General features: G+C 42.4%; 1 protein-coding gene across 1 annotated transcript in view; it reads right to left on the reverse strand.

Moving 5' to 3' along the window:
• glra4a (glycine receptor, alpha 4a) overlaps positions 1-21,607 on the reverse strand; it is a 55,950-nt gene extending 34,343 nt beyond the window's left edge. Inside the window, exons 1-5 of the mRNA XM_060832339.1 lie at positions 21,495-21,607; positions 11,382-11,481; positions 11,014-11,161; positions 4,319-4,337; positions 1,195-1,322 (exon numbers count right to left, since the gene is read on the reverse strand). Of these exons, the coding sequence (XP_060688322.1) occupies positions 1,195-1,322; positions 4,319-4,337; positions 11,014-11,161; positions 11,382-11,481; positions 21,495-21,607 (508 nt within the window). The remainder of the gene's footprint in view (positions 1-1,194; positions 1,323-4,318; positions 4,338-11,013; positions 11,162-11,381; positions 11,482-21,494) is intronic.
• Between the last annotated feature and the right edge of the window lie 4,647 nt (positions 21,608-26,254).

Consider the following 26,254-nt stretch of genomic DNA (forward strand, 5'->3'; position numbering starts at 1 on the left):
CCCAGGGACCTATCTGCAGGGTCCGTCCCATTTAACGTCTGGAATTAGCAATAAATTGGGTCAGAATACTACATGGCAATTCAAATCGGAAAGAGAATAGTTGCTCTGGTCTGGCACATTCAAACAGAAAGTCATTAAGCTCCTTGTGTATGCAGAATAGAAAAATGCAGAAACCATTCATGCCTTCAAGGCTATTAAATAGGAACAGGAGGCCATTCAGCCCTCTCACATGATACATGTGTACAGGAGGTACTCATTCAGCTCTTTGAAATTGCTTTAACAATCAATTAAATCATAATCAATTGTTGGACAAACTGCATTAACCCTCCTTACACCATATCTCTTCATATTCTTACCTGTTCCTATTGGTTGAAGCATCAAAAACAGAATGCACCGATTCAATGTGATTGGCAAAAGAACAAAGACAATATGAGGAAAGCCTTTCTCACATTATGAGTGGTCAGGCTTTGACACTGTACTGGAGGCAGGTGCAAACGAGGCTTTCAGAAAGGAAATGATTCATTTCCTGAAGGGGAAATATTCACAATGTCCAGGCAAAGCACAGTGAGTGGGACTGCAGTGAGCTGCCAATAGAGTGAAGGTCTAACTGTCCTCCTTCTGACTTCAACATTTTGTGATTCTACAGCTCTAAACTTTAAGGTAATTGCACTTGGTTCTGTTTTTCTGACTGAATGAAATAGTCTCTCCTCAGCTCTCTTTTAAACTTTGTTAACACCTTGGTTATAATCACATTCAATGAAAGAGGGCTCCTCAGTTGCAGTTACTGCATTTTACAATGGAAGTTTCTAGAAACCTACGCTCTCAGGGTGGGCTGGGGTTGGGGGAGGTGGTTCCCAGAGGAGTGAAGCCTTGAAAATATGGCCTCGCTTCAGAGGAGGATGGTTCAACCTGAGCCTTTCTGGTACTTAGAAAAATCACAAGCTGGCGAAGCACTGTTTTGAAAAATCTCTTCATAGTTTGTAAACTCTGTCTCGGGCCTCACCATGTACAGATATCATGGTGACCAGCATCTGCAATGATGGCATGAATGGCCTCTTTCGTTGCATGCTGTGATATCCAATTAGTTGGTCCATGTGAGGAGAGATGGGGAATGGGGATGCTTTGGGACTTTTGATACAGAGGGAGTGAGGGACAGAATCAAAGCAGTTTGGAGCTGGATGAGGGAAGCCGTACCTTTAAAATTGGGCCGGATCCGTGCGTCGTAGCCCGAGGTCTTCCCCATCAGTTTGTCGAGGAAATCGGAGGGTGATGACGATGGTCTGTTGCTGGACTTGGTGTCAGATTCCCTGGAAGACACTGGTCTAAGGAATAGAAAGAGGCAGATAAAATTATATGTGGTGGAGAAGCTGTTCACTGTTCACTGTTGAAACCACAGCTTTCCTACTGGACAAAGAAGGCAAAGGTTATGTTCAAAATGTGTTACATCTTCAAGGTCAGCCCTGACAGAGTGAGACTAGTCTCCTGCAGGGTCAAGATGAGAGTGGAGGAGCAGGAAAATGGACGTTTCAGGCATAAACCCTTCATCATCCATTAAGAGTTAATGTTGAAGCTGCCTTAAACTCCACCCATAGAAGCACAGAAATATAGAAAATAGGTGCAGGAGTAGGCCATTTAGCCCTTCAAGCCTGCTGATCATTCAATATGATCATGGTTGATCATCTAATTCAGTAGCCTGTTCCTGCTTTCTCCTAATACCCTTGACCCTCTTGTAAAGACCCACGAGATCATGCAACAGGCTGCAGGCTCAGCGCAGAATGCTGGACTGGGAGCTGTAAAGCAACACAATCACCCAGAATCCAATAGGACAGGTAGCACAGTTGAAGTGGATACTGGTTTCACTCTTCCCCATTGTCATGTCCAGTCAGTAATTCACCAAGGGAGGTGACCTTGCTGACACTCATTCTCATAGCATAAACTTGATCTCTCTGGAGGTTAGCATGAGGTCACTCACAGGGATAGATACTGGCAATTACAGAAGGGATATGACTAACCCCAAGTCTGTCTCTCTTGATTCACTGACCCTGAGTCTCTCTTTCTCTCCTCATTCAGTGACCCCAAGTCTCTCTCAATTCACTGACCCCTAGTCTGGCTTGAGATACTTGTCACCAGATTGCTTTTGATTTTCTGACCTTGAATATATTTCAGGTTAATAATTATTGAATTGATTTGCTTCTTTTGAATTTGAGGTCCTGAGATCGTTTTTTAAAAAAAATTGGTCTCTAGTGCTTCGTAAAAGAGATATGCCATTCTCAATTATTCAGCTGAAATGCAGGAATGCCAAACATCAATGGGAGCACTATTTTTGTTTTGATTAGATTAGATTCCCTACAGTGTGGAAACAGGCCCTTTGGTCCAACAAATCCACACCATACTGCATGAGAAAAGATTTGTTGGCAAGTCAACTCTGAATTGTTGAGACGCCAATGAAAATTGTTGCTTCAGCTTAATTTTAAAAAATGCAATAGCTGGTTATTCTCTTTAACCGTGTAAAAGTGCGACCTGCACATATGAATGCAGGTCGGTTCCAGCGATCATAAGTGAACCACATTACGAACTTGATTGATCATCTTAAAACCATTGTTGGCGTAAATCTTAACTCAGAATTATTCTGCAAGTGTTCTCCAATAAAAGCATCAAACCTGTTGTTAGATTTTATATTCTGCATTTTTTAAACTGGTTGAGTTCGACCAGTGTTTATTGAAAACAGACATAGCAACATGAGTGGCATCTTTCACTAACAGACTGCTGCCATAAAGTCAAAAGACATTCTGTCTAGCATGCTAGCGTGCTGAATAAAATTTGCTGCCAGGTACATAGGTTGCACGCCCCAAAGACTGGTGGATCATTTTAAACAGCATGTCTTTTCGGCTGTTCACTGCATGTGGGTCCAGCATGTTAGGGTGACATTCATAGCTCATTCCTAATTGTCCACATGGAAAAGTGTGTTTGTTTTTATACTGTTCTCAACTCCCCTTTTCAGCCCAGTTTGCCTCATCTTCCCCTTAATATGTTTCTTCTTCCTAAGAATTAATTTGTGCTGTGCCTTCTGAATTACAGCCCTGAAACTCCTGCCATTGCTGCTCCACCTCCCCTGCTTGGCTTCCCTTCTAATCAACGCTAAGAACAACTTCGAGTAATAGTAGAAGCATCAAGGACAAAAGGAAACATTGTCATCAATGCGGCTAACATTATTGGTTCAGAAAACTTCGAGTGTCTAATATTGGAATCAGGCAATTAAAGGTTTCAAATAAAATTGAAGCACAATTTGCTCCACACACACAAAAGAAAACTACTGGATTCTAAATCTCACAGATTACAGGCAAATAAGGCAACAATGATAGTCTGGAGTGCATTGAGCAAATCCGCTTATTTAAAAATACAAGATCAAATCTTAGTCAATGATGTTGATTTTAGGTATAAACTTGTTGATAGCATTACTCTGGTGGACAGGATGGCCTGCCTTAGATGCTCATCACTATGTACACAGAGAATGATAAAATGGATAGAGCCCCAGTGCTGCAACACATGCTCAAGAATTACAAACACTGTTTAATAAAGAAACATCCTCAAGGATTCAGTGATGGTGTGGAGCACTGAATCACCCTAAAATAATGTATACCATATTGAGGACCTGTAGCTATAAGTGATAAGGTGCAGAGAATCCTCGATAACTTAATCAGATAGGACGCCATTCTTGTCATAACATTAACCTCACAGATCAGTTCAATGGTACATTAAAAGAATGGCACTCTCATTATCTGCTTTAAATCCAATGATTGGGGACATCAGTTATCAGGTCATTTTCTGTTGACAGTCGGAACGTTGGATGCTTAATTACATGGATTCACTAAACACAGACAACATCAAATGGCAAGAAATACTTATTATTCAACACATTGCAATGGAAGAAGAATTATTAGTGATCCAGCCAAAGTTACAGCAGTTTTGAAGATGCTAACACTGACTACTGTAGCAATTTCCAGCAAATTCTTGAAACGGCTCACTATCTGAAATGCATTTTCAGATATAATGAAACCACTCACAGATTTAACACAGCAAGAGTCAGTGTGGTTTGCTGGAATTGGTGCTGCAAAGACCTGTATTAGAGGTCATGATGTGTCAGTTCTTAGAAGGGAGAGGTTGAGAAGTCACCTCAAAGGAAGCAGCCAATCTATGATGCAACACATTGCAATCCAGACTCAGAAAAACAATGATGTAAAATGGGAAATCAGTGGATATGTATCCAGTGGTGAAATATGCAAAGTTTGAGAAAGAGCTGTATAGTGATTGAGTTCACCTGAAACTAATATCTACACCTGCAACAAGAGTACCAATGGCATTAAATCAATATACAATATGACTTAGAAATATTAAAATCCAATCATAAAATCCCTATAGCGCTGAAAGAGGCCATTTGGCCTATCGAGTCAGCACCGACCCTTCCCACCCAGATCCAATTCCCTTCCCCTTATTTCCCATGGCTAACTCACCTAGCCTACGCATCCTTGGACACTACAGATAATTTAGCATGGCCAATTCACCTAACCTGTACATCTTTGGACTGTGGGAGGAAATTGGAACATCAGCTGGAAACCCACACAGGCACAGGTAGAAACTCCACACAAACTATTGTGAATCCAAAATTGTTGTGATTCCAAAAATGCAAATTAAAATTTTCGCGTAATGAGGGGACAGAATCCAGACCAAGCTTGACACAACTGACCAGGAGACGCCTGCTGAAAGATAACCCCTGTGATTGGATATGAGAGTTGTGGGAACTAGGTTATTGTGGATCATAACTGCTGAGAGCTGTGCACTAGTAATAGTTCCAATATTCTGCAGCTGATGAACCGAGGGTAACCTTTCAGCAGGTTTGGACTGAAATTGAGTTTGATACTTCTGAACACTTCCATTCTGACTTCTACATTCTGATGAATTAATGGCCCAAAATGAGTTGTTATGAAAGACTCAGCAACTCAGCTGCATTGTGTAAGGAATTAGTGTCAATCACACACTGAATAACCCTCATCGGTACAGATGCTTGAATCCAGACAGTCCACAACAACCTGTGTGGACTCAAGATACCAACAGAGTCTATCTGGTAAAGTGTGATATCTGCTGAAAATGTGTTGCTGGTTAAAGCACAGCAGGTCAGGCAGCATCCAAAGAACAGGAAATTCGATGTTTCGGGCCAGAGCCCTTCATCAGGAATGGTGATATCTGTCTGGATCTTCACAGTTTTCCAAATAATGAACCATTGCTACAACATCAGATTGCTGCTAGATTTTGTTTGAAAACTACAGCTGATTGTAATGTGTTGCATTGTTGACTATGGAACTATAAAATACAGGTAGTTCTTCTGTAATGCAATATTGCCTTTTTGTGCAACCCCGCATGATAGAAAGTTTGTGCCGACAGTGTTGCTAATGTAACCATGTTACAACCAACACACACTTTTAAAGTTTGCGCTTTAGAAAGTGTCCCCAGTTTGTCAATCACATTACAGTGAATTTATGTTAATGAAACATGTGTTATAGTAGAACAACCTGTAACTACATTGAAGTAATCAGCCTTACTTCAACTCTTACATTTGGTATTCTGACAGAACTCTAAGAAATGTGTACAAGATTAGGACTAAGGAGCATTCCTGTTATGGATAACATCCATAACCAGCAGAATGAGCAGTACCGGCCAGGATCAGAGATTTAAACACATCCTATCATATTCTCACCGCCCACCGTCCAATGGCGAAGCAGAGAGAATTATGAAACTACTATCCATGACATACAAAGGCGTTGCTCTGTCAGATTTCTGATCCCCATTGGAAAGGTGTTCACACTGAGTGAAGGAGTGGAGATATAGACTTACAGGTTGGAGGTACAGGACTGTATTTCTATTGCAGCTTTGAAATTCCATGAATGAAGAGTTGGGAACTGGTTGGCACGCACTCATGTTGGCAGCATTACCGTAGCAAACAAATTAAACTATCTCCAGCAGTGTTGCCGGTGATAGAATGAGAGACAGTCACTAGTCACAGAATGTTAAATGCTGGGATGTAACCTGTAGGAGCCACCAACTGAGGGTATATCATGTACATCATGCACACCTTATACTGCAGCAAGTGATATCACCTGGTTTCTGCTGATGATCCATATGTCAACAACATGCCTGGGATTGAGGACATGTCAGGTCCCAGCAAACTCCTAAACACTTCATGCTCTCCAAAGTGAATGACAGCTCCAACATACTAACATCTGATGGCCTGACTCCCATTTCTGATCACAGATCAACATCAGTCTCCATCTCTATTGAGGAAGTGTATGTTTTTACAGCACCTGTTTCTGACAGTGCAGTTTGTTTCAGGGTTCCCATATTTTCATAACTCTGAAGTACTTTGTTCATCTATATATTTTATGGGAATGTAATGCAGACCACATGTATACCATGCCACATTTGTGTGGTTTGAGATTCAGCATCAATTAGTCTGATTGGTCCATTTGTTTCTGTGCGAGTCTGTGCCTGAGAGTGAGTGAGTGTGAGACAGTATATGTGTGAGAGACTCTGTGTGTGTGTGTGTGTGTGTGTGTGTGTGTGTATGTGTGTGTGTGTAAGTGAGAGAAAGAGAGAGAGAGAGAGAGAGAGAGAGAAAGAGAGACTGTGTGAGTGAGAGTTTATGTGAGAGTCCATGTGTCCGTAAGAGAGATGGTATATGTCTGTGTGTGTGTGTGTATGTGCGTGTGTGTGAGAGAGAGCATATGAGTGAGAGAGTGTATGAGTGAGAGGCTGAGTGAGAAAATATGTGTGAGAGACTGCGTGAGTGTGTGGTGTGTGTGTGAGACAGCTTGTGTGAGAAAGACAATTTGTTTGAAACTCTGCATGCATGAAACAGTGTGTGACAAAGATATTGTGTGTGTCAGAGACAGTATGTATGAGAGAGACAGTCTGTGTATGAGATTGTGAATGCATAAGACTGTGTGTGTGTGAGAGAGAGAGAGAGACAGTGTGCATGAGATAGCATGTGTTTAAGACACTATGTGAGAACGTGTGAGTTTGAGAGTGTGTTTTGTGTGTGAGGGAGAAAATGTGAGGGACTATGCATATGTGAGAAGTTGTTTGTGAGAGAGAATGGGTGTGTGTAAGAGAGTGTGTGTCTGAGGGGGAGAGTTTGTTTCTAGGGCTCAGTGTGTCTGAGAAAAAGAAAGTGTGTGTGAGAGTGTCTGTGATGCCAAAATGAGTAAATAAGTATGTGCATGTGAGATGTGTGTATGTGAGAAAGTGTGTGTGTGAGTCTGTGCATGTGAGAGATTTGTTAGAGAGAATGTATGTTAGACAAAGTATGTATGAGAGAGAAAGTGAGAAAGAAAATGTGTGTGGAAGAAAATATTGGAGAGAGAGTGTGTGTATGAGCAAGTGTGTGTCTATGTGAAAGAATGTGTTACAGTGTGTACGAGAGAGAAAGTGTGTGTGAGAGAGTATATATAAAGTGTGAAATAGAGTGTAAGAGATACTGTGCATGAACCTGTATGTGTTAAAATGCACATGTGTGAATGATTATGTGTGTGACAGAAAACGTGTGTGTGAGTATTTTTGTGAATATGAGTTTGAAAGAGAGTGTATGTGTGAGAAAGAGTGTATGTGAGCATGTTAGAGAAAATGTGTATGAGAGAGAAAATGTGCATGAGTGTGTGTGTGTGTGTGTGAGACAGTGCCACAAAGAATGTGTGAGATGGTGTGTGCCAAAGAGAGAATGTGCATGAGAGAGTATGTATGAGTAGTGTACTTGAGAGAGAGTATGTTTGTGAGAGATAGGAAGTGAGTGAGTGTATGAATGAGAGAGAGAGAAAGGGTGTATGTGTGTGAAATCTAGTGAAACAGCAAATCTGAAGTTCCTGCAACTCTGAAGTTCACTTATATACTTAATAAAATATTGACTATCTTTCTAATAATTTATGGCCTTTCCTACTATTTAAGAGGCATCGACACAATCTCTTCCCTTTTCCTACACTTCAGCCCCTGCACTAGCTCCCCTACCTGAACAGCTCTGACAATGTCAAGTTCCATTTGTTAATTTTCATAGACTCAACAGCACAGGAAACTCACTGTAGGCTACAATGGTACTAAGCAAATGGCTTATGCCAGCTATTTCACATTGAATTGCAACTCTGTTTAGTGACCTCAATGTTCTGTCATCAACAAACCTGAAATGCATGGGTATACTCTTTAACAAACCTCACTGCTTGGTGAATCAAGACAACATTTTAGTCAGGCAAAAGTGGGTACTGCAGATGCTGGAGCTTAGAGTCAAGATTAGAGTATGAAGGGCTTTTGCCCGAAACATCGATTTTCCTGCTCCTCGGATGCTGCCTGAACTGCAGTGCTTTTCCAACACTTAGTCAACCTGTTCCACAAACTGTGCAAGTATACACATTACCAATAAGGCACAATTAAACAACTGGGACCAAATAATTCATCACAAGACTAAAAGATCCTTGACTGCTGTGCTTTTCCAGCACCACTCTAATCTAGACTCTGGTTTCCAGCAGCTGCAGTCATTGTTTTTACCTAAAAGATCCTTGAGACCAATCAAGTTTTTTTTCAGGATTTAGGATTTCTTCCTCCATTCTTGTCAAAAAGTCCTTCTTTATGTGTCATTTTTTGGATCCAGTCTTTGGGAATTTCCTAGTGAAATAGTAGTTGAAAAACCCTAAAGAAGCTACAAATTGTTGTTTGAACACTCCTGAGATGCATTCACTTTTGATTGTGGCTTAAATTTTACCCTTCACCATAATAGCCAGTTCTACAATAACAAAAATTGTCTTTAATCCTACCTTGCTTTAAATACCTGTGACCAGTATCTAGAGTCATTTCAAAATTTGGTAATCAATGTATTCTCTCTTCTTTATCTCACTGCAGAACACCTTCAATGTTGCACAAAAGCTAATATAAATAATTAGTTCCCCAAAATGATTCTTTAAGACAGCAGCATGCACTCCCCCCGCCATGACCAGCTGGATCTCCCACTTTGACAGTTGAACTCCAGTTACAACTAGTAGCCTGTCTATATGAGGCACTTTAGCACAATTCAGAAATAAAATTTCTAGTATCGGTTAGGCCACTTTTCGAATATTACTGGCAATTCTGGTCTCCTTCCTATCGGAAGGGTGTTGTGAAACTTGAAAGGGTTCAGAAAAGACTTATAAGGATGTTGCCAGGGTTGGAGGGTTTGAGATATAGGGAGAGATTGAACAGGTTGGGGCTGTTTACCCTGGAGCGTCGGAGGCTGAGGGGTGACCTTATAGATGTTTATAAAATTATGAGGGGCATGGTTAGGGTAAATAGACAAAGTCTTTTCCCTGGGGTGGGGGAGTCCAGAACTAGAGGGCATAGGTTTAGGGTGGGAGGGGAAAGATATAAAAGAGACCTAACGGGCAACGTTTTCATGCAGAGGGTGGTACGTGTATGGGATGAGCAGCCAGAGGAAGTGGTGGAGGCTGGTACATTTGCAACATTTAAAAGGCATCTGGATGGATATACAAATAGGAAAGGTTTGGAGGGATATGGGTCAAGTGCTGGCAGGTGGGACTACATTGGGTTGGGATATCTGGTTGGCATGGACGAGTTGGACAGAAGGGTCGGTTTCCGTGCAGTACATCTCTCTGACTCTATAACTCTATAACTCTATACTGATCCAAGGTCCCCAAATTGAAGTTTGCCAGTGCACATTGCAAGTATTAAATATGTTTTTTTGAAAACTATTAAAGTCTGCCTATACTCAGTTACAGATCATCTTTCTGGAGAATTTGATTCAAAATCTCTGACAAAAGGTAAGCACCCTTATCTGCATTCAACTAATGTGCCTCCAATTCACAAAATATTTTACTTTTGGCTGAGGCGCTTGGAGGAAGCAACTTTCATTAGGTCATATCATATTTCCCCTTTGGTAGCGAGGCAATCTTGCCCACTTATCATCTTTGACCTCACAGTGATCATTTGATACAGACTCTAAGAACATGGAAAAGTAAACCCTAACAGTTTGCACTTGCTTTCTGTTATTTTCTGCAATGTTTACCATAATTCACCAGAACAGATTGATGAAGAGTAACCAGACTTGAAATATTAGCTCCGCTGTCTTCCACGGCTGCTGAGTTTCGCCAGCAACTTCTGTATGTGGTTCAGATCTCCAGCACCCATAGTTCTTTGTTTTATTATGATTTCACTCTGTTTTGCTTATGTGACAAAGTGAAACCCCAGGAGTGTTATATCTGGGACTGTAATTTATACATGCCATTCTCTCTCTGTCATGCTGAATATGGGACTGTTGTATATACATTCTGCACCATCCCTGGAGGGTTGTATATGGGACTATTGTACATAAATGCCACTGTCTCCTTGGAATGTTGCATATAGGACTATTGTATGTACATTCTGCTTCTCCCTGGAGTGCTGTATATGGGACTGTTGTGTATACATTCTGCATTGTCCTAGAAATGCTGTATACGGGACTGTTGTATATACATTCTGCATCCTCCCTGAAATGCTGTACATAAGATAGTTGCATATAGGACTATTGTATATACATTCTGCATTCTCCCTGGTGCTCTGTATATGGGGACTATATGGTGTTCCTGGAGTGCTATATATATGGGACTTTAGTATATACATTCCATTCTCTCCCTGGAGTGCTGTATATGGGACTATACATTCTGTTGTCTCCCTATAGCGCTGTAAATGGGACTGTTGTATATCCATTCCGCTCTCTCCCTATAGCGCTGTAAATGGGACTGTTGTATATCCATTCAGCTGTCTCCCTATAGCGCTGTAAATAGCACTTGCGTATAGATTGCTGTCTCCCTATAGCGCTGTAAATGGGATTGTTGTACATACATTCCGCTGACTATCTGGAGTGCTGCCTATGGAGAGCTGCTTGGATCACCAGGATTCCTGTCTGTGAGATAGCACTGTATCCCTGGCAAGCAGGAACACCATTTTTACTGGGAAGCGGATCACCATGACGCCGGATCGAGGGTGTGAGCCGGATTCCGGAGTCCCGGTGGCTTCCGCGCTGGGACGGGACAACTTTCCGCCCTGCCGGTGACTGCTCCGGGGAACTGAGTGCGGAGGCGACACTGTCCGGAGCTGCCTGCAGAGCGACAGGAGACAGTGTAACTCTCACTGGATTCAATATCAAAATGAATAGCAATCTTTGGCCAGAGGGGATTGGTGGTGGTGGTGGTGGGGGGGGGGGGGGGGGGAGTGAAGATTATTTCACTCTTGAGATCACCGTCAACTCAAACCATGAAATCAATGGTTGAAGGATTCTTCAGTGATGGAGATTAGGCTCGGAACTTGCAATCACTTACCTGATGCCACCGTTTGCTTCCAGAAGGCACAGAAACGAAACGACGCTCAGGAACCTGCAAACCAGCCGCTGCATTATCCTTCCCAATTCCAACCGCGTCCCTGCAACAGCCTTAACAGTCCGGGAGAGGCGAGGATTTCCCGGGGCGCTCAATCCCAGGGTCGGAAGCTGACCCCCCACCCCAACCCCGACCCACCCCAGGCTCTCTCAGAACAAGCTGCCAGGCATCAGGTCCAGTACTCCCAGAGAGAGAGTGAGAGAGAGACAGAAGGAAAGAAGGAGATGGCGTGCCAGAAACAGCTGTTTGCAAACCCTCCGTAGTTAAGTTCGAGCAGTTGATGGATCCAGAGACACTATGGTACGGTCGGCACCAGGGAAGAATGGGAATAAACAGTCAGCGAGGACCCACATAGGAGAGGTAAAGGAGAGAAAGAGGGAGGAAGTACTGAGAGAGAGAGAGGCACTAACCCTATCATTGCCGGCCACTTTCCACCCTTAGTCGGACGGTCAGCTTCAACCCTCCGCTTATTTCAAATTAAACCAAACAGAATAGAAGAGCATATAAAAGATTAAGCGGCTAATTAAGGACTGGAGGAGACCCCTACAATATCTTCCATCATTCCAGGAAGTCAGGTCTAATTCAGCCTTCAGTTCCATTTACCCATCTACTCTCCCTCTCCCCAGGTCACCAAGAGCGAAAATCGCTCCATCTCAATCTCGAAAGCTCCAGTGGACCTTTTCAATACCCTCAACCAGCTCACTCCCTCAGTCTCCCACGCTACAGGGAACACCAACTTGATGAAGCCTGCACTTTTACTGAAAGCTCAAAGCTCAAGTGCACTGAGGGTGCACAATGCGCCACCTAATGTGTGGGTTTAAATAAAGCACCAACTGCCAACAGAGTCCACATCTCAGCCATGATGTGGAGGTGCCAGTGTTGGGCTGGGGTGAACAAAGTTAAAAATCACACAACACCAGGTTATAATCCAAGAGGTTTGTTTGGAAGCACTAGCTTTGGGAGCGTTGTTCCTTCATCACGTGGTTGATGAAGGAGCAGCACCCCGAAAGCTAGTACTTCCAAATAAACCTGTTGGACTATAACTGGTGTTGTATGATTTTTAACTAGGTCCACATCTCAGAATAGCTGATGTGGCCTCCACTTCAGTTGCCTAAATACCAAGATCTGAAACCCCTTGCTGTCTGACTTACTTTCCACCTTTATAAGACACTCCTTAATACCGACCCCTCACATCAAGCTGCTCTTCACCTGTTCTATCATCTCTTTATTTGCTTCAGTGCCATACTTTGTTAGATAATACTCACATATGGCACCTTGGGATATTAAAGGGATATTAAGTATGAGCAGTTATATACAGTGCTAAAAATGAACCTTTTTTGGATTTGTGAATAGACTTCTATTTACTTGTTGGAGACCTGGTTCCTTTTGTTTCAGTAGTGGGTTTTTTTTTTGTTTTCAAATTGTTCTTTAACTTGGCCTTAGAAAGGTCATTGTACAGTTTTGATGGGGTTTAAAGGTGTTCTAAACCAATCTACAGTAATACATTGCTTCCATTTCCATGAAGGTATTTCACTCCATTGTCTCTGTCCTGAAAATTTTCAGTTTCCAGCACAAAAGATAGACAGGCAGGAGGCTGGAAGAATACAGCAAGCCAGGCAGCATGAGGAGGTGGAGAAGTCGATGTTTTGGGTGTAACCCTTCTTCAGGACTGGGGTGTGGGTGTGGGGGGAACTGCAGATAAAGGGGGTGGCTGGGGCAGGGTGGTGAAGTGGGGAGAGGTTAAGTCAAAATTCATCAGGCCCGCAAAGTTGATTTTCCTGCTCCTCAGATGCTGCCTGACCTGATGTGCTGTTCCAGCAACACACTCGCAGCTCTGATCTCCAGCATCTGCAGACCTCATGCCTCCATAGGTTAGGACAGATAGAGGGTATGACCTGGTCGGTTAATAGGGGGAATCAATCCAATTGGTGGCTGAAAGGAGTGGAAGAGAGGTGGAGGGGCTGGGAAGGGAGTCGGGGAAGGGAAGAGAGGTTATTTAAAATTAGAGGATCCATCTCGATTCCCAGCCCCTCCCCCTCCCTTCCACTTCTTCCAGCCACCAACTGGATTCATTCCTCCCATTGACCAACCAGGTAGTACCCTCTACCTGTCTTCACCTCTCCCCACTTCACCACCCTGCCCCCACCACCTCCTTTATCTACAGCTCCTCCTACACCCAGCCCCAGTCCTGAAGAAGGGCCACACCCAAAACGTTGACTTCTCCTGATGCTGCCTGACTTGCTGTGTTCTTCCAGCCTCCTGCCTGTCTACCTTGTATTCCAGCATCTGCAGCATTTTTTTTGTCCCTAACCAAAAAAGATAAACGAGGAAAGAAAATTCGGAATTAGCCAGTCATTATTATTTGACAGAATCATGAAATATTGATCTATGTCACCATTTCAAAAAGTTGAACACACATAAACGGAAATGCAACATTGCAGTAAAATGTGACCTGACAATTAATTGCATTCGATATCACTTCAAACTAAAATCTTCCTAAAAAACCGTACATATCAGCCTCAGACCTAACACTATGTTGTATTCACTGGGAATTTGTAGAGGGCTATTATGAGACTGTCTTATCCAATTGGGTTCACATTCCTCAGTCTTAATAGTTGGGAAAGTTCTTACTGAGTGATGCTTTACTTCACTTATAGAGTCACTGAGTCATACGGCATGAAAACAGACCCCCTGGTCCAACCAGTACACACTGACCATGTTTCAAACTAAACTAATCCCACCTACCTGCACACAGATTCGTAGAGATATACAGCATGGAAACAGACCCTTCAGTCCAACTCGTCCATGCTGACCAGATATGCTAAATGCCCATATCCCTCCAAACCCTTCCTATTCATGGACCCATCCCAATGCTTTTTAAATGTTGTAATTGTACCAGCCTCCATCACTTCCTCTGGCATCTCATTCCATATATGCACCACCCCTCACATGAAAAGGTTGCCCCTTTGGTTCCTTTTACATTCTTCCCCTCTCACCCTAAACCCAAGCCCTCCAGTTCTGGACTCCTCCAACTCAGGGAAAAGATCTTGTCTATTTATCCTATCCATGCCTCTCATGATTGTGTAAACCTCTATAAGGTCACCCCTCAGCCTACGATGATCCAGGGAAAACAGCCTCAGCCTATTCAGCCTTTCCCTGTAGCTCAAAGCCTCCTACCCTGGCAACATCCTTGTGATCTTTTCTGAACCATTTCAAGTTTCACAATATGCTTCTGATAGGAAGGAAACCAGAATTGCACAGAAAATTCCAAAAGTGGCCTAACCAATGTCCTGTACAGCTGCATCATGACTCCCAAGTCCTGTACTCAATACTCTGACCAATAAAGGAAAGCATACTAAACACTTTATTCACTATCCTATCTACCTGAGACATTACTTTCAAAGAACTGTGAACCTACACACCAAGGTTTCTTTGTTCAGCAACACTCCCCAGGAACTTACCATTAAGTGTATTAGTCCTGCCATGATTTGCCTTTCCACAGTACACATTTATCTCAATTAAACTCCATCTGCCATTCCTCGGCCTATTGGCCCATCTGATCAAGATCCCATTGTACTCTGAGGCAATCTTCTTTGCTGTCTACTACGCCGCCAATTTTGGTGTCATCTGCAAATTTCCTAACTATACATCCTGTGTTCATGTCGAAATCATTTATGTAAATTCTGAATCGCTGTGGACCCAGCACCAATCCTTGTGGCACATGACTGGTTGACACATATCTCTCTAAAGCTTTCCTATTCATGTTCTTATTCAAATAGCTTTTAAATGTTATAACTGTACCTGCATCCACCACTTCCTCTGGCAGTCCATTCTACATATGAATCCCTCTGTATCCAGAAAAAAAGTTGCCTCTCATGTCCTTTTTAAATATTTCTCCACTCACTTATAAATGTGCTTCTGAGTTTTGAACTCCCCCAATCTAGGGGAAAAATATAACCCTCATCATTCACCTTATTTATGCCCTCGTGATTTTATATTAATCTTAAAAAGATGACACCCCCAACCTCTTATGTTCCAATGAAAAAAATCAATGTTTCCAATCTAATTTTGAAACTCAAGCCCTCCATTCCTGGCAGCATCCTGATAAATCTTTTCTGAATCTCTCCAGTTTAATAATATCCATCCTACAACAGAGCACATAGTACTCCAGAAGAGGCCTCACTAATGTTCTGTACATGACATCCTGACTCATATACTCAAAGGTCTGAGCAATGAGGGCAAGCATGCTAAATACCTTCTTAACTACCCTGTTTACCTGTGAACCAAATTTCAAAGAATTAAGTAGCTGAACCCTAGGTCTCTCTGATCTACAACATTACTACTATTCGACTAATTATTGCGTAAGTCCTGTCCTTGCTTGCAATACTTTACATCTTGTCTTCAGATGTTTTCAGTGTAAGAAGCAAAGAGGTCACAGACAAAATGATTAAAGAAATTGTTTTCCTCTTGATTGTAAGACTGGCGATTTGGACAGTAGTTTTCGCAGCAGCAGTTTCTATCCAGGAGAATGGGTGTTTGTGTATGTCCCTTGTTGGTGCAGCTGTGTTGACAATGCATCTGCACATGCCCAGATAGAGAACAGCCAGTCCTGCTTGGAGAACACAACAGTCTGACTGAGCTCCAGCAGTACACTCCAGACCTGGCTGTGTAGTACTTGAACTGAGGCGATCCATGCTTTAGTGCTTTGTACTTCAGATCTGGACCCTAAACTGACATGCACTTCCTACGTTATTAACTTGTCCAAATATGCAGAAAGGATAAGGCTGAGAAACCCACATGTGTTTCTACTCAGCAACAACTAGATTTAATCACCTGAAAGAAAGCAGCATTTCCCAGTGGGACCACAAACTGAAAGGTGGAGGGTAACTGTTTTGAAGCAGCAACAGCTGACAGCCCATCCCCTTTTCCTTGCTCTAATCAGCATTCCCCCTCCCGAAGTGCTCCTCAAAATCCTCCAGTTCTCACTGAGATGACAATGACCGTTTTCAAGCCTCAAAACAGGTTCAAATTGGGAAAGAAAATAGAAGCACTAACCACAGCAGAATAATACATTTGAAGTAAATGTTATATTCACAGTCTTTGATAATATAGATAGAAGAGGTGTTGAAAGTAATCCTGAGGGAACCAGCTTGAATTTGTGCTATGATACAGGACAAAAGGAAAATCAATTATTTTCTGTAGGGCTTCAGATCTCAATAAACCAACTTCTTCCACAGGCCAGAAGCTGGATCTTGGCGAATAAGCAATTGAACTGTCTTTCATAGTTTTTGGGTGGTCCAAAACACGTTATTACCAGTGAACTCTCCTCCAAGTCTAGGCTCGATTGTAAATGTTGGTAACTCAGCAGCCACTATGCAAAATCCCACATTTAGAAATGTGATAAAGCTTATATATTCTGCTCTGGAGATATCTATTTGCTCAGATATGAGGGAGACATCTTTGAATAGTCCCCTGGGAGCGTGTATGTTAACCTGAGTGGCAATATTAAACCCTAATATTGAACCACATTCCAAATACCGATAGCCTTCTAAATCAGGGGTGACAGCCATTGCCAATTTATGTTGAGAACCTGGGTCTGGAATTTATAATAATACTCCCAATGCTGATGCACCAGCCTGTTAGTTTTAAAAATACAATACAATGTCCAATAGTTGGAAGAGCAGGAAACTCCTGATTATTGGTGGCAAAATCTGGTGCTAACCCAGAGGAAGAGAAAAAAACGGTAAAGGAAAATGGGAATATTTGGAAATGAATGTACTGCTCACACTGGGCCTCCATTTTGAAGTGCACAGGATGGATCACACCAGTATGTGTCACTTAAAGGTAAAAGTACGGAAGATGCTGGAAACTAGAAACAAGGAAAAAGCAGAAAATGCTGGAGAAGCTCCAGGTCTGTCAGCACCTGTGGGCAAAGAAACAGAGTTAATGTTTCAAGTTGTGTTCTGAAGAGCAGCCATTTTGACTCAAAATGTTAATCCTGTTCCTCTCTCCAGACAGATCTTGCCAGGCCTGCTGAGTTTCTCCAGGAGTTTTGGTTTTGATTTCAGTGTGGGTCATTTGCAAGTTTACTGGTATTAATTTTTGGAAAAGTACACCAAGACCATGTGAATTCTCATTCCCTCTTTCTTTGACAGTCCCTTGATACCGAGAAAGGCTTCCCTCCAGTCTGGTGTCCTGAGATGACTGAACAGAATGATGTCACGTCATTCTCCAGTTCTCACTGAGATGACAACGACCATTTTCAAGCCTCAAAATGGGTTCAAATTGGGAAAGAAAATAGAAGCACTAACCACAGCAGAATAATACATTTGAAATAAATATTATATTCACAGTCTTTGATAATATAGATAGAAGAGGTGTTGAAAGTAATCCTGAGGAAACCAGCTTGAATTTGTGCTATAATACAGGACAAATTGCTGAAGTGGGATGCTGGGGTTTCACATCCTCTTTTTGCCATTTGTGCTTGATGGAGATTCGAGGTAGTTGGCAACTTCACAAGTGCGTCTTCTCCAGTTTGGATGGTCTTTGACTCGAGATTCTCATCAGTTTATGGTGGTATTGATTTTTTTTTCAGGGAGGCTTTGAGGATGTTCATGAAGCATTTCCTCCAGCCTCCCAGTAATGACAACTTGGTTCTGGGTTAGTGAACTTTGTTCATGAACCAGGAGGGCAGAGTTTGTTTCAGGAGTTTTCTGTTAGACATATTGTCACGATAATTGATCTCAATCCTAAAGTACTATAAACATTTTAAAAACAATTCATTCCAAAGGAGGACTGCCACAAATGGAAAGAAAAGACAAGACTATGAATTCTAGCAAGGTTCTGTGTGGAATGTTGCATGTGTTGAGGGAAAATTCAAACAGAGAGAGAGAGGCAACAAGATGAGATTATGAGGGGGACTGATTATCTACTCCATCTCAGATGAAAGCCATACCTTGCAGACTTTTATTTTTGTGATTTGCTCTTCCAGGAATATGCCAAACAAAAGTTAAACCCTGTGGTGTGGTAGTGGATGAAGGCGTGCTGGTGAACTCTGGCATGACAGCATATATGCTGTCATGGATTCAAGCATTAGTCTGTGGTGTCAGTCACAGCCAAATAACCACCCAGTAGTCACCCCTGTGTTGTAGGCAAAAGGTGCCTTCTTTCACTCTGAGTACAAGAAACCAACTAGCTGGCAAGCCAGTCAGATGGTAACAGGACAAGAAGGATTCTCTTACTCTGAGCCCTGCAAAATGATCACCAACAAAAGGAAACAGGACAAAATAATTTTAGGATAACCTACAGAATCCAAGAATCTTGAAATCGACTCTTCATCTATCAATGTTCCAACATCTACTCTGAATAAATGATCCAGAGAGATTGGTCCATTTTATGTTCTTTAGACTCACGTCTTATTTCGGATTTGTGTAGTTAGCATTTTTTCCCCCCTATTTACTAACCAGCAAATTCACTCTTTGTTAACTCAAGAAAACCTAATTAATTGGCTCCTTTTAAAACATTGCTTCATTTGTTTTCAGACATCCACATGGGAGGGATCCTTTTGAAATTAACTCTGTAATGAACAACGGAAGGGCTGGATGAATAAAGTAGCAGAGCCAGTTCATTCCTTCTCACACTTCAGCTTACAATTTGGGGTATCTGTCTGGAGCTGTGATAACTTGGGGAATGATACCTTGGCTTAGTTGCGACAATGTAGTCAATGTGGGAGAAAGTGAGGACTGCAGATGCTGGAAATCAAAGTCAGACTGTGTGGTGCTGGAAAAGCACAGATGGTCAGGCAGCATCTGAGGAGCTGGAGAGTCGATGTTTCGAGCGTAAAACTCTTCATCGGGAATGTTAAATCCTCGGATGCTGCCTGACTGGCTGTGCTTTTCCAGCACCATAATTTTTGAATGAAGTCAATGTACCTGCTCAATATAATTGTTTGACAATAATCCATGCTCAATACTGGGGAGTCTACTTGAGAGAGTACAATGACAGCGGGGTGCCTATCCTGCCAGTGGATTTGCAGAGTTTGTGCAGAGGCAATATAACTGACATTTCTCAAGGAGTTTGAGGCACCAACTGTACATTGCCCATGCTTACAATGCATGAAGGAGAGCTGGGAATACTGTTGCCCTGTAGACCATAAGCATGGTGCTGAGTTTGAGAACTTTGTCAACAAACACTTGGCTCCTTCGACAACTAGAGGCTATACTGGTACACTTGGGGTAATGTTGAAATTCATCAACAATATCTGCCCTCACTGAGATTTTTGCTACTTTCCTCCAACCTCCGACAATCACTGCATTTTATTTCCATATATTTGCATTTAGTCAGAGCTGGCATTTATAATACTGTTAGCATCTATTCCAGGCCAACGTTTTGTCCTTCTCTATCGCCATTACCACTCCCGTTGCCTTTTTTGCTTTGGCATCTTTGATGTTAATTTGCTTTGGCCTATTATCTTTTCCTGACCTTCTCTTCCGGTCCACTTGTCCTTTTTCCCTTCTTAAAAACATAAAACCCTTCACATTTCCCTCCTCTTCACTTCAAAAAGAATCATATTAGAATCAAAACACTAACTCTGTTTCTGTCTTCACATATGCTGCTATCTTTTTTCTGAGAATTGTCTGGTTTTTTTCTTTAAAATTTGACTATTTATTTAAGATGTTTCACATCATTACTCCTCCCAAACTGTATCACCTCACACCACTCTTCTATGAAATTACATTTTATGTTTGTCTAAGTAAAAATCGAAAGAACTGCAGATGCTGGAAATCAGACTCAAAAACGGAAGTTGCCGGAAAAGCTCCACAGGTCTGGAGGCAACCGTGGAGAGAAATCAGAGTTAATGTTTCAAATCCAGTGAACCCTTCCTCAAAGCTGATGGTAGCTTGGAAAATATTGGTTTTCATGCAGAAGATGGGATGGATGTAGGGGTTAAGGAGTAAACGATAGGTGGGGATAGAGCCCAAGGAGGAGAGGAACAGTTGGTCAAACAAAGGGGTCATTCCCCCTTGTCCTAACCTACTATCCCATCAGCATTCAATTCCAGAGGATCATTAGCCACTATTTCTGTCAACTCCAGCAAGATGCCACCACCAGACACGTATTCCCCTCTCCTCTCCATCAGCCTTCTGCAAGGACCATTCCCTCTGGGACACCCTGATCCACTACATCTTCACTCCCAACATGCCCCCACAGCCCAATTATACCCTCCCCTGCAACCTCAGAAGATGTTACGCCTACCCATTTACTTCCGCCCTCCTCAGTATCCAAGGGCCTACTGCTCACAGTGTGATTTCCTCTGCACTGGGGAAACAAAGCATAGATTGGGTGACTGTGTCACACAGCACCTACATTCTGTCCACAAAAGAGACCCTGAGCTTCCTGTTGCATGCCACTTTAACACGTCACAGTGTTCCCTGGCCAACATCTCTGTCTCAGGCTTGCTGCAGTGCTCCAGTGCAGCTCAGTGCAAGCCTGTTATCATTTCATGATAACTACTGAGATGGCACTACCAGCTTTCATAGGACTCTGGCAGCCAATATTTAAGCAAATCATTGACACACAGCATACAATGATTATAACAACAAAAATTACCAGCAGAATTCTCCCATGTGGAAAAAAATCCACCAGTAAAATTCTGAAATCCACAGTCCTGTGTGACCACTGCATCCCCTCCAAGTTGAGTGGAAATAAGCCAGTTCTCCAAAATCTCCTTTAGTAAAGTCCAACCTGAAAACAAAATTCAGTCTGTTCTTGCTTCACTCCTCGGAGAAATCTGATATCTTGGATAAGGGCAACTAAATGCTTCACAAAACTGACGAGACTTCCGTTCTTGAGGAGATGCTTCAGATGGAGGATACCAGTGCAGCTGAGCATGCAGTGCAGAAGCTGCAGCCGCAGTCTAGGTGAATGCAGCATTCTTTGCTGTGTCTGCTCCCACTCTGCTGTTAAATGTAACAAAGCCAACTGGCTGTTGTGATGTTAGCTTGATCAGTGAACCTTCATATCCCTTAAATGATGGAAAGACAAGGTAAAGCTCACATGGTTTCATATCCATAGGAGGGCCACTGACCAAAAAGAGTACCAATCTCTTCTTCACCATTGTTAACTTCTTCACTTTTTGTGCTTGTGACTGGGGAGCTGATCGAATCCATTGGACCAGGTTGGGGAGGGGCGGGTGGTGGTGCAAAGGCATGCTTTATCTGTGAATGGCAAAACTCTAGAGAAGATGTTAGCTGCTGGAAGTATCTTTGCATTTCCTCTCTCATTCCTTCCTTGCTAAGGTGGTTATCAGTATCAAGACAGTCACACATTTAACTACACTAAGTTGTGTCCACCTATTTTAACATGCTTTGAATTCTTGAAGTCTATCGCTTTGTTCACTATTTATGACATTGTCAAGTTTTATACAATCCATAAACTTCTAAACTGTACTGCGTAAAAAAATCAGTCATTTGTAAACAACAATCAATGGTCATAAAATCAAACCCTTGGGGATCCTTATTCAGGTTACTTAAAAATTATTTTCCTTTAACAAATTAGTACTTGGCTAATGTGAAATCTATCAAGAAAAATATATCCAGAATCTAGAACAGCAAGAAAACAACAAAATGTTTCCTGTACTTTAGTCATTGAAGAGGCAATTTCAGTTCAGATTTAAATCTCAAATATTCGTGGGAAACAAATGCCAAATAGTTTAAAATATTTTCTTCAAATGAAACTTCCCAAATAAAAAGTTGGAATTACAGTGGCAAATTTGGGAGACATCAACATTCTTTGAATTTGCATTATGAAGGAGGCCAATGATGTCTTAACAATAATTAACAGAATTGAAACAGCTCAGCCTCAAGTTCTAGTATTCTCTAGAAAATCTGAACAAAACATTAAACCAAAAATGCACTCTCCTTTTTGTGAACACTCTGCATTAAAAACACAGCAGCAAAGATATTTCAATGCAATACTTTCCTCTTGTTAAAGAATGACCACTGACCCAACTGCTTGTTTTTAAAACAGGCATCATAGAATTTCAAACACATCAGGGGCTCAAGGCACTCAATCAATTTGCTTTAAGGTTACAAGTTTGATAATTTTAAAATGGACATAATGTTGTCCAATTTCAATGTAAAAACAAAATCTGCTTCACTATACAGCTCACAAAACATACTGAATTGAGATCCTGATTCTAACAAGGCAAAACAGTTACTTAAAAAGATTTTCTGAACCTGTATTTTATCAAACCACAATTTTTAAACATCAAACACTCTCAGCATGGCAAAATCTACATTGAAACTTTCCTTTTTCAACCCAAGTATTAGTACAACCTTAATTTCAGTGTTTCTCTTTTTTTGCATCCTCTCACTGAAATTACACTTAAAAAAAAAGAGAGTCCTCGCAACGGACCACGTGACGCCACAGTCCAAGCCACTCTCTTCCCCCAGAACAAAGACTCACAGAGCCTCAAGTTTTGCCACTGGGGGATTTTAACCCCTTTCTCACCTTACTCCTCATGGCGGATCGAATCCCACTAAACACAGAGAACTTGAATCCCAATTAAACACAGAAAACGCAAATCCTAATTAAACACAGAGAACCTGGGGGATTCAAGATGGCGATGATCTGAATAGATCAGCCTAGCTGAGCTCTACACACCAACGCAGGACTGTAATTGTTTTTGCTCTCTATCTTCGTTTGTTTCCAGAAAACATTATTGTTAAACTGCAAAACAACTATTTAAATCCTTTGTCGAGCGAATGACTGAGGACAAGCAAAATGGCCAAGTCTGAACACTCGGGACACTCAAAAACAGTGGGTGGGCCCAAGACTGCAACTGGGGAACAACTGCAGGTCACTCTGCAGCTGTGAAAGAAATGCATGCATAGTGGAATATCGTGGAGGAACTTGGAGCGATCCAACAGCTGATCCGACAGATGAGGGAAGAGACTCATAATCAATTGGAGCTCATTTCAGCCATGCTGCAAAAGCATGAGAAGGAGTTGGAAGGGCACAGCAACTGAGTTGAAAAGGTTGAGCAGTGGACTGCGGTGTCGGAGACCGAGGTCAAGTCCTCAGCAGGGCGGATCCATGCCCTTGAGAAACAGGTTTGGGCCCTGACAAAGCAAGTTGATAACCTGGAAAATAGAGTTAGGAGGAAACATATCCGGGTCATTGGCCTGCCAGAAGGAGTTGAAGGTGGGCAACCAACAAGTTTTTTTGAAGACTGGTTGCCACAATTACTTGGCTGGGATACCAAGGTGGACTGGGTGAAGGTTGATAGAGCTCACCCGGCTGCGGTGCACAGATCCAGTCAGGGTCAGTGCCCCTATCTGGTTCTGATACGATTTCAATACTATAGGGACAAGCAGAAAATCATGGAAACTTCTAGAAGGCTGGGGAGAGATCCGTAGGCCCTGACCTATCAGGGAACTAAGATAATGCTTTCCAGGACTTTTCTGTGGCAGTGATCCATAAGAGTAAAGTGTTTGATGAGGTTAAGAGAAGGTTAAAGGATCTTGGTATTCAATATTCAATCAGATACCCAGCAGTGCTTCGTATTACTTACAAGGAGACTGTGCAGTCATTTCACTCCTTGGAGCAAGTCAAAAACTTCTTGGACACTTTAAAATAATGCAGATGTATTTATGGACATGAACAATAGCATCTAGTGTTATTTTTTGGCTTTCTTTTATTTCTTGTCCTTCCACTCATTTCCAAAGCAGCTGTTGTTGGTGGGTTTTCTTTCTCTCCCAGCTGGAGTAGTATTAATATTTTGTGGGGAGTGGGCAGAGTGCTCACTGTTTTTGTTATACCTTTGTGTTTGCCATGTCCTTTGATTGGTTTCTTCCATCGCTTGGGTTTGGGGTGTGGCTCGAACTGGAAGGGGGATTGGAGATGTGCGTGGGAAATGTAAGCGCACTCTTTGGACAGGGGGTAGAGTCCCAGTAAGTGCCTTTTGTGTTTTGAAGTTTATTTGGGGTTTTCTTTTGTAAATAGACTCTATGAGTTTCCTTTCGGTATGCTCAGCATATTGTAAGATGAATTCTTCCTCTTGGCAGGTCATTGTAAAGGATCATGGTTAGCAGCATTCTTAAAATGCACCTGGAAAATCAGAGGGATTCATTCGCCAGTTAAAAGAGAAAAGGAATTGTCAAGCCTTAGAAAGGAGAGGGTGGATGTTGCCCTGTTGCAGAAGACTCATCTTAATGACAAGGAACACTTACAGCAGGGTGGATTTGCTCGGGTGTTTTTCTCATCTTTTCGTACTAGGAGCAGAGGAGTGGCAATACTCGTCTGGAAGGGTCTCCCATTTAATTTAATAGATTGTGTTAAGGAGGAGTATGGTCAGTTTATTCTTAAAGCTCTTATACATGGTGAGGAATATAGTATTTTGAATGTCTACTGTACTCTGGCCCACCCTCTTACATTTCTGACTGATGTACTATCTAAGCTGATGGCCTTGATTAGATTAGATTACTTTAGATTAGATTACTTACAGTGTGGAAACAGGCCCTTCGGCCCAACAAGTCCACACTGACCCGCCGAAGCGCAACCCACCCATACCCCTACATTTACCCCTTACCTAACACTACAGGCAATTTAGCATGGCCAATTCACCTGACCCGCACATCTTTGTGACTGTGGGAGGAAACCGGAGCACCCGGAGGAAACCCACGCAGACACGGGGAGAACGTGCAAACTCCACACAGTCAGTCGCCTGAGTCGGGAATTGAACCCGGGTCTCAGGTGCTGTGAGGCAGCAGTGCTAACCACTGTGCCACCGTGCCACCCACCAATGATGTTGCAGCATATTATTATAGTGGGGGGGACCTTTAATTGCCTTATGGATCCTGTGCTGAATAGAATGCCCAAAGGCCCCCCAAAACTTTCTTCACAATCTAAGCAGTTGGGTGATCTATGTGTGGAACTGGGGTTGGTATACATTTGGAGACGTTTATACCGTACAGGCAGAGATTTTGCATTTTTTTCCAATCCTCCTAAATGCCACACAAGGATAGATTATTTCCTAACTCCCGTGGCTTTTTTAGATTTGGTATCATGTTCGATTGGGAACATGGCCATCTCTGACCATGCAGCGGTCAAGATTAAGGGTGATGCAATGGGCTCACGGTACTGTCAAATGGATCCCTTCATTGTCAAGGACAGCAGGTTTGTAGAATACGTCTCTAGGGAATTTGAAGCTCTTTTGGCCACCAACTCAGGTACAGCTGGAAATCCGTCCATTCGTTGGGAAACTACTAAGGCCTATGCTAGAGGGATAATTATCTCATACTCTGCCAGCCAGCAGCGACAGAAGGGAGAGCAGCAATGTCTGCTTAAGGCACAACTGAGGGCAGCTGAGATGACATATTATAGTAGCCAGTCAGTGACTAAGCTGCAATGGGTCACAGCTCTCTGATCCACCTTAAACTCCATGCTAACACACACAGCAAGGAAGGAACTTTCCTTTGCGAAGTAGAGGCTGTTTGAGCATGGTGTAGGCCGGGTAAATACTTGGCAGATTTGGTCAGGAAGAAGAATGCCTCCCAGTCAATTGCTCCTGTTAGGGAAGGGAATGGGACTCTGACTTACGATGCTAAAAAGATCAATGAGGCGTTTTGGAGGTTTTATTCTGAACTTTACCAATTTGAATGCTATGAGGACAAATGGGATAAGATGGAGTCTTTGTTTTTTAGGAATTTGGATCTTCTTGGTGTGTCTGCTGAACAGGCATCTCTCCTTAGTGCTCCTTTAACAGTCCAAGAGACACAGGAGGCAGTGAGGCAACTTCAAAGTGGAAAGGCGCC

The sequence above is a fragment of the Hemiscyllium ocellatum genome, chromosome 11, assembly GCF_020745735.1.
Source record: "Hemiscyllium ocellatum isolate sHemOce1 chromosome 11, sHemOce1.pat.X.cur, whole genome shotgun sequence".
Taxonomy (NCBI): Eukaryota; Metazoa; Chordata; class Chondrichthyes; order Orectolobiformes; family Hemiscylliidae; genus Hemiscyllium; species Hemiscyllium ocellatum.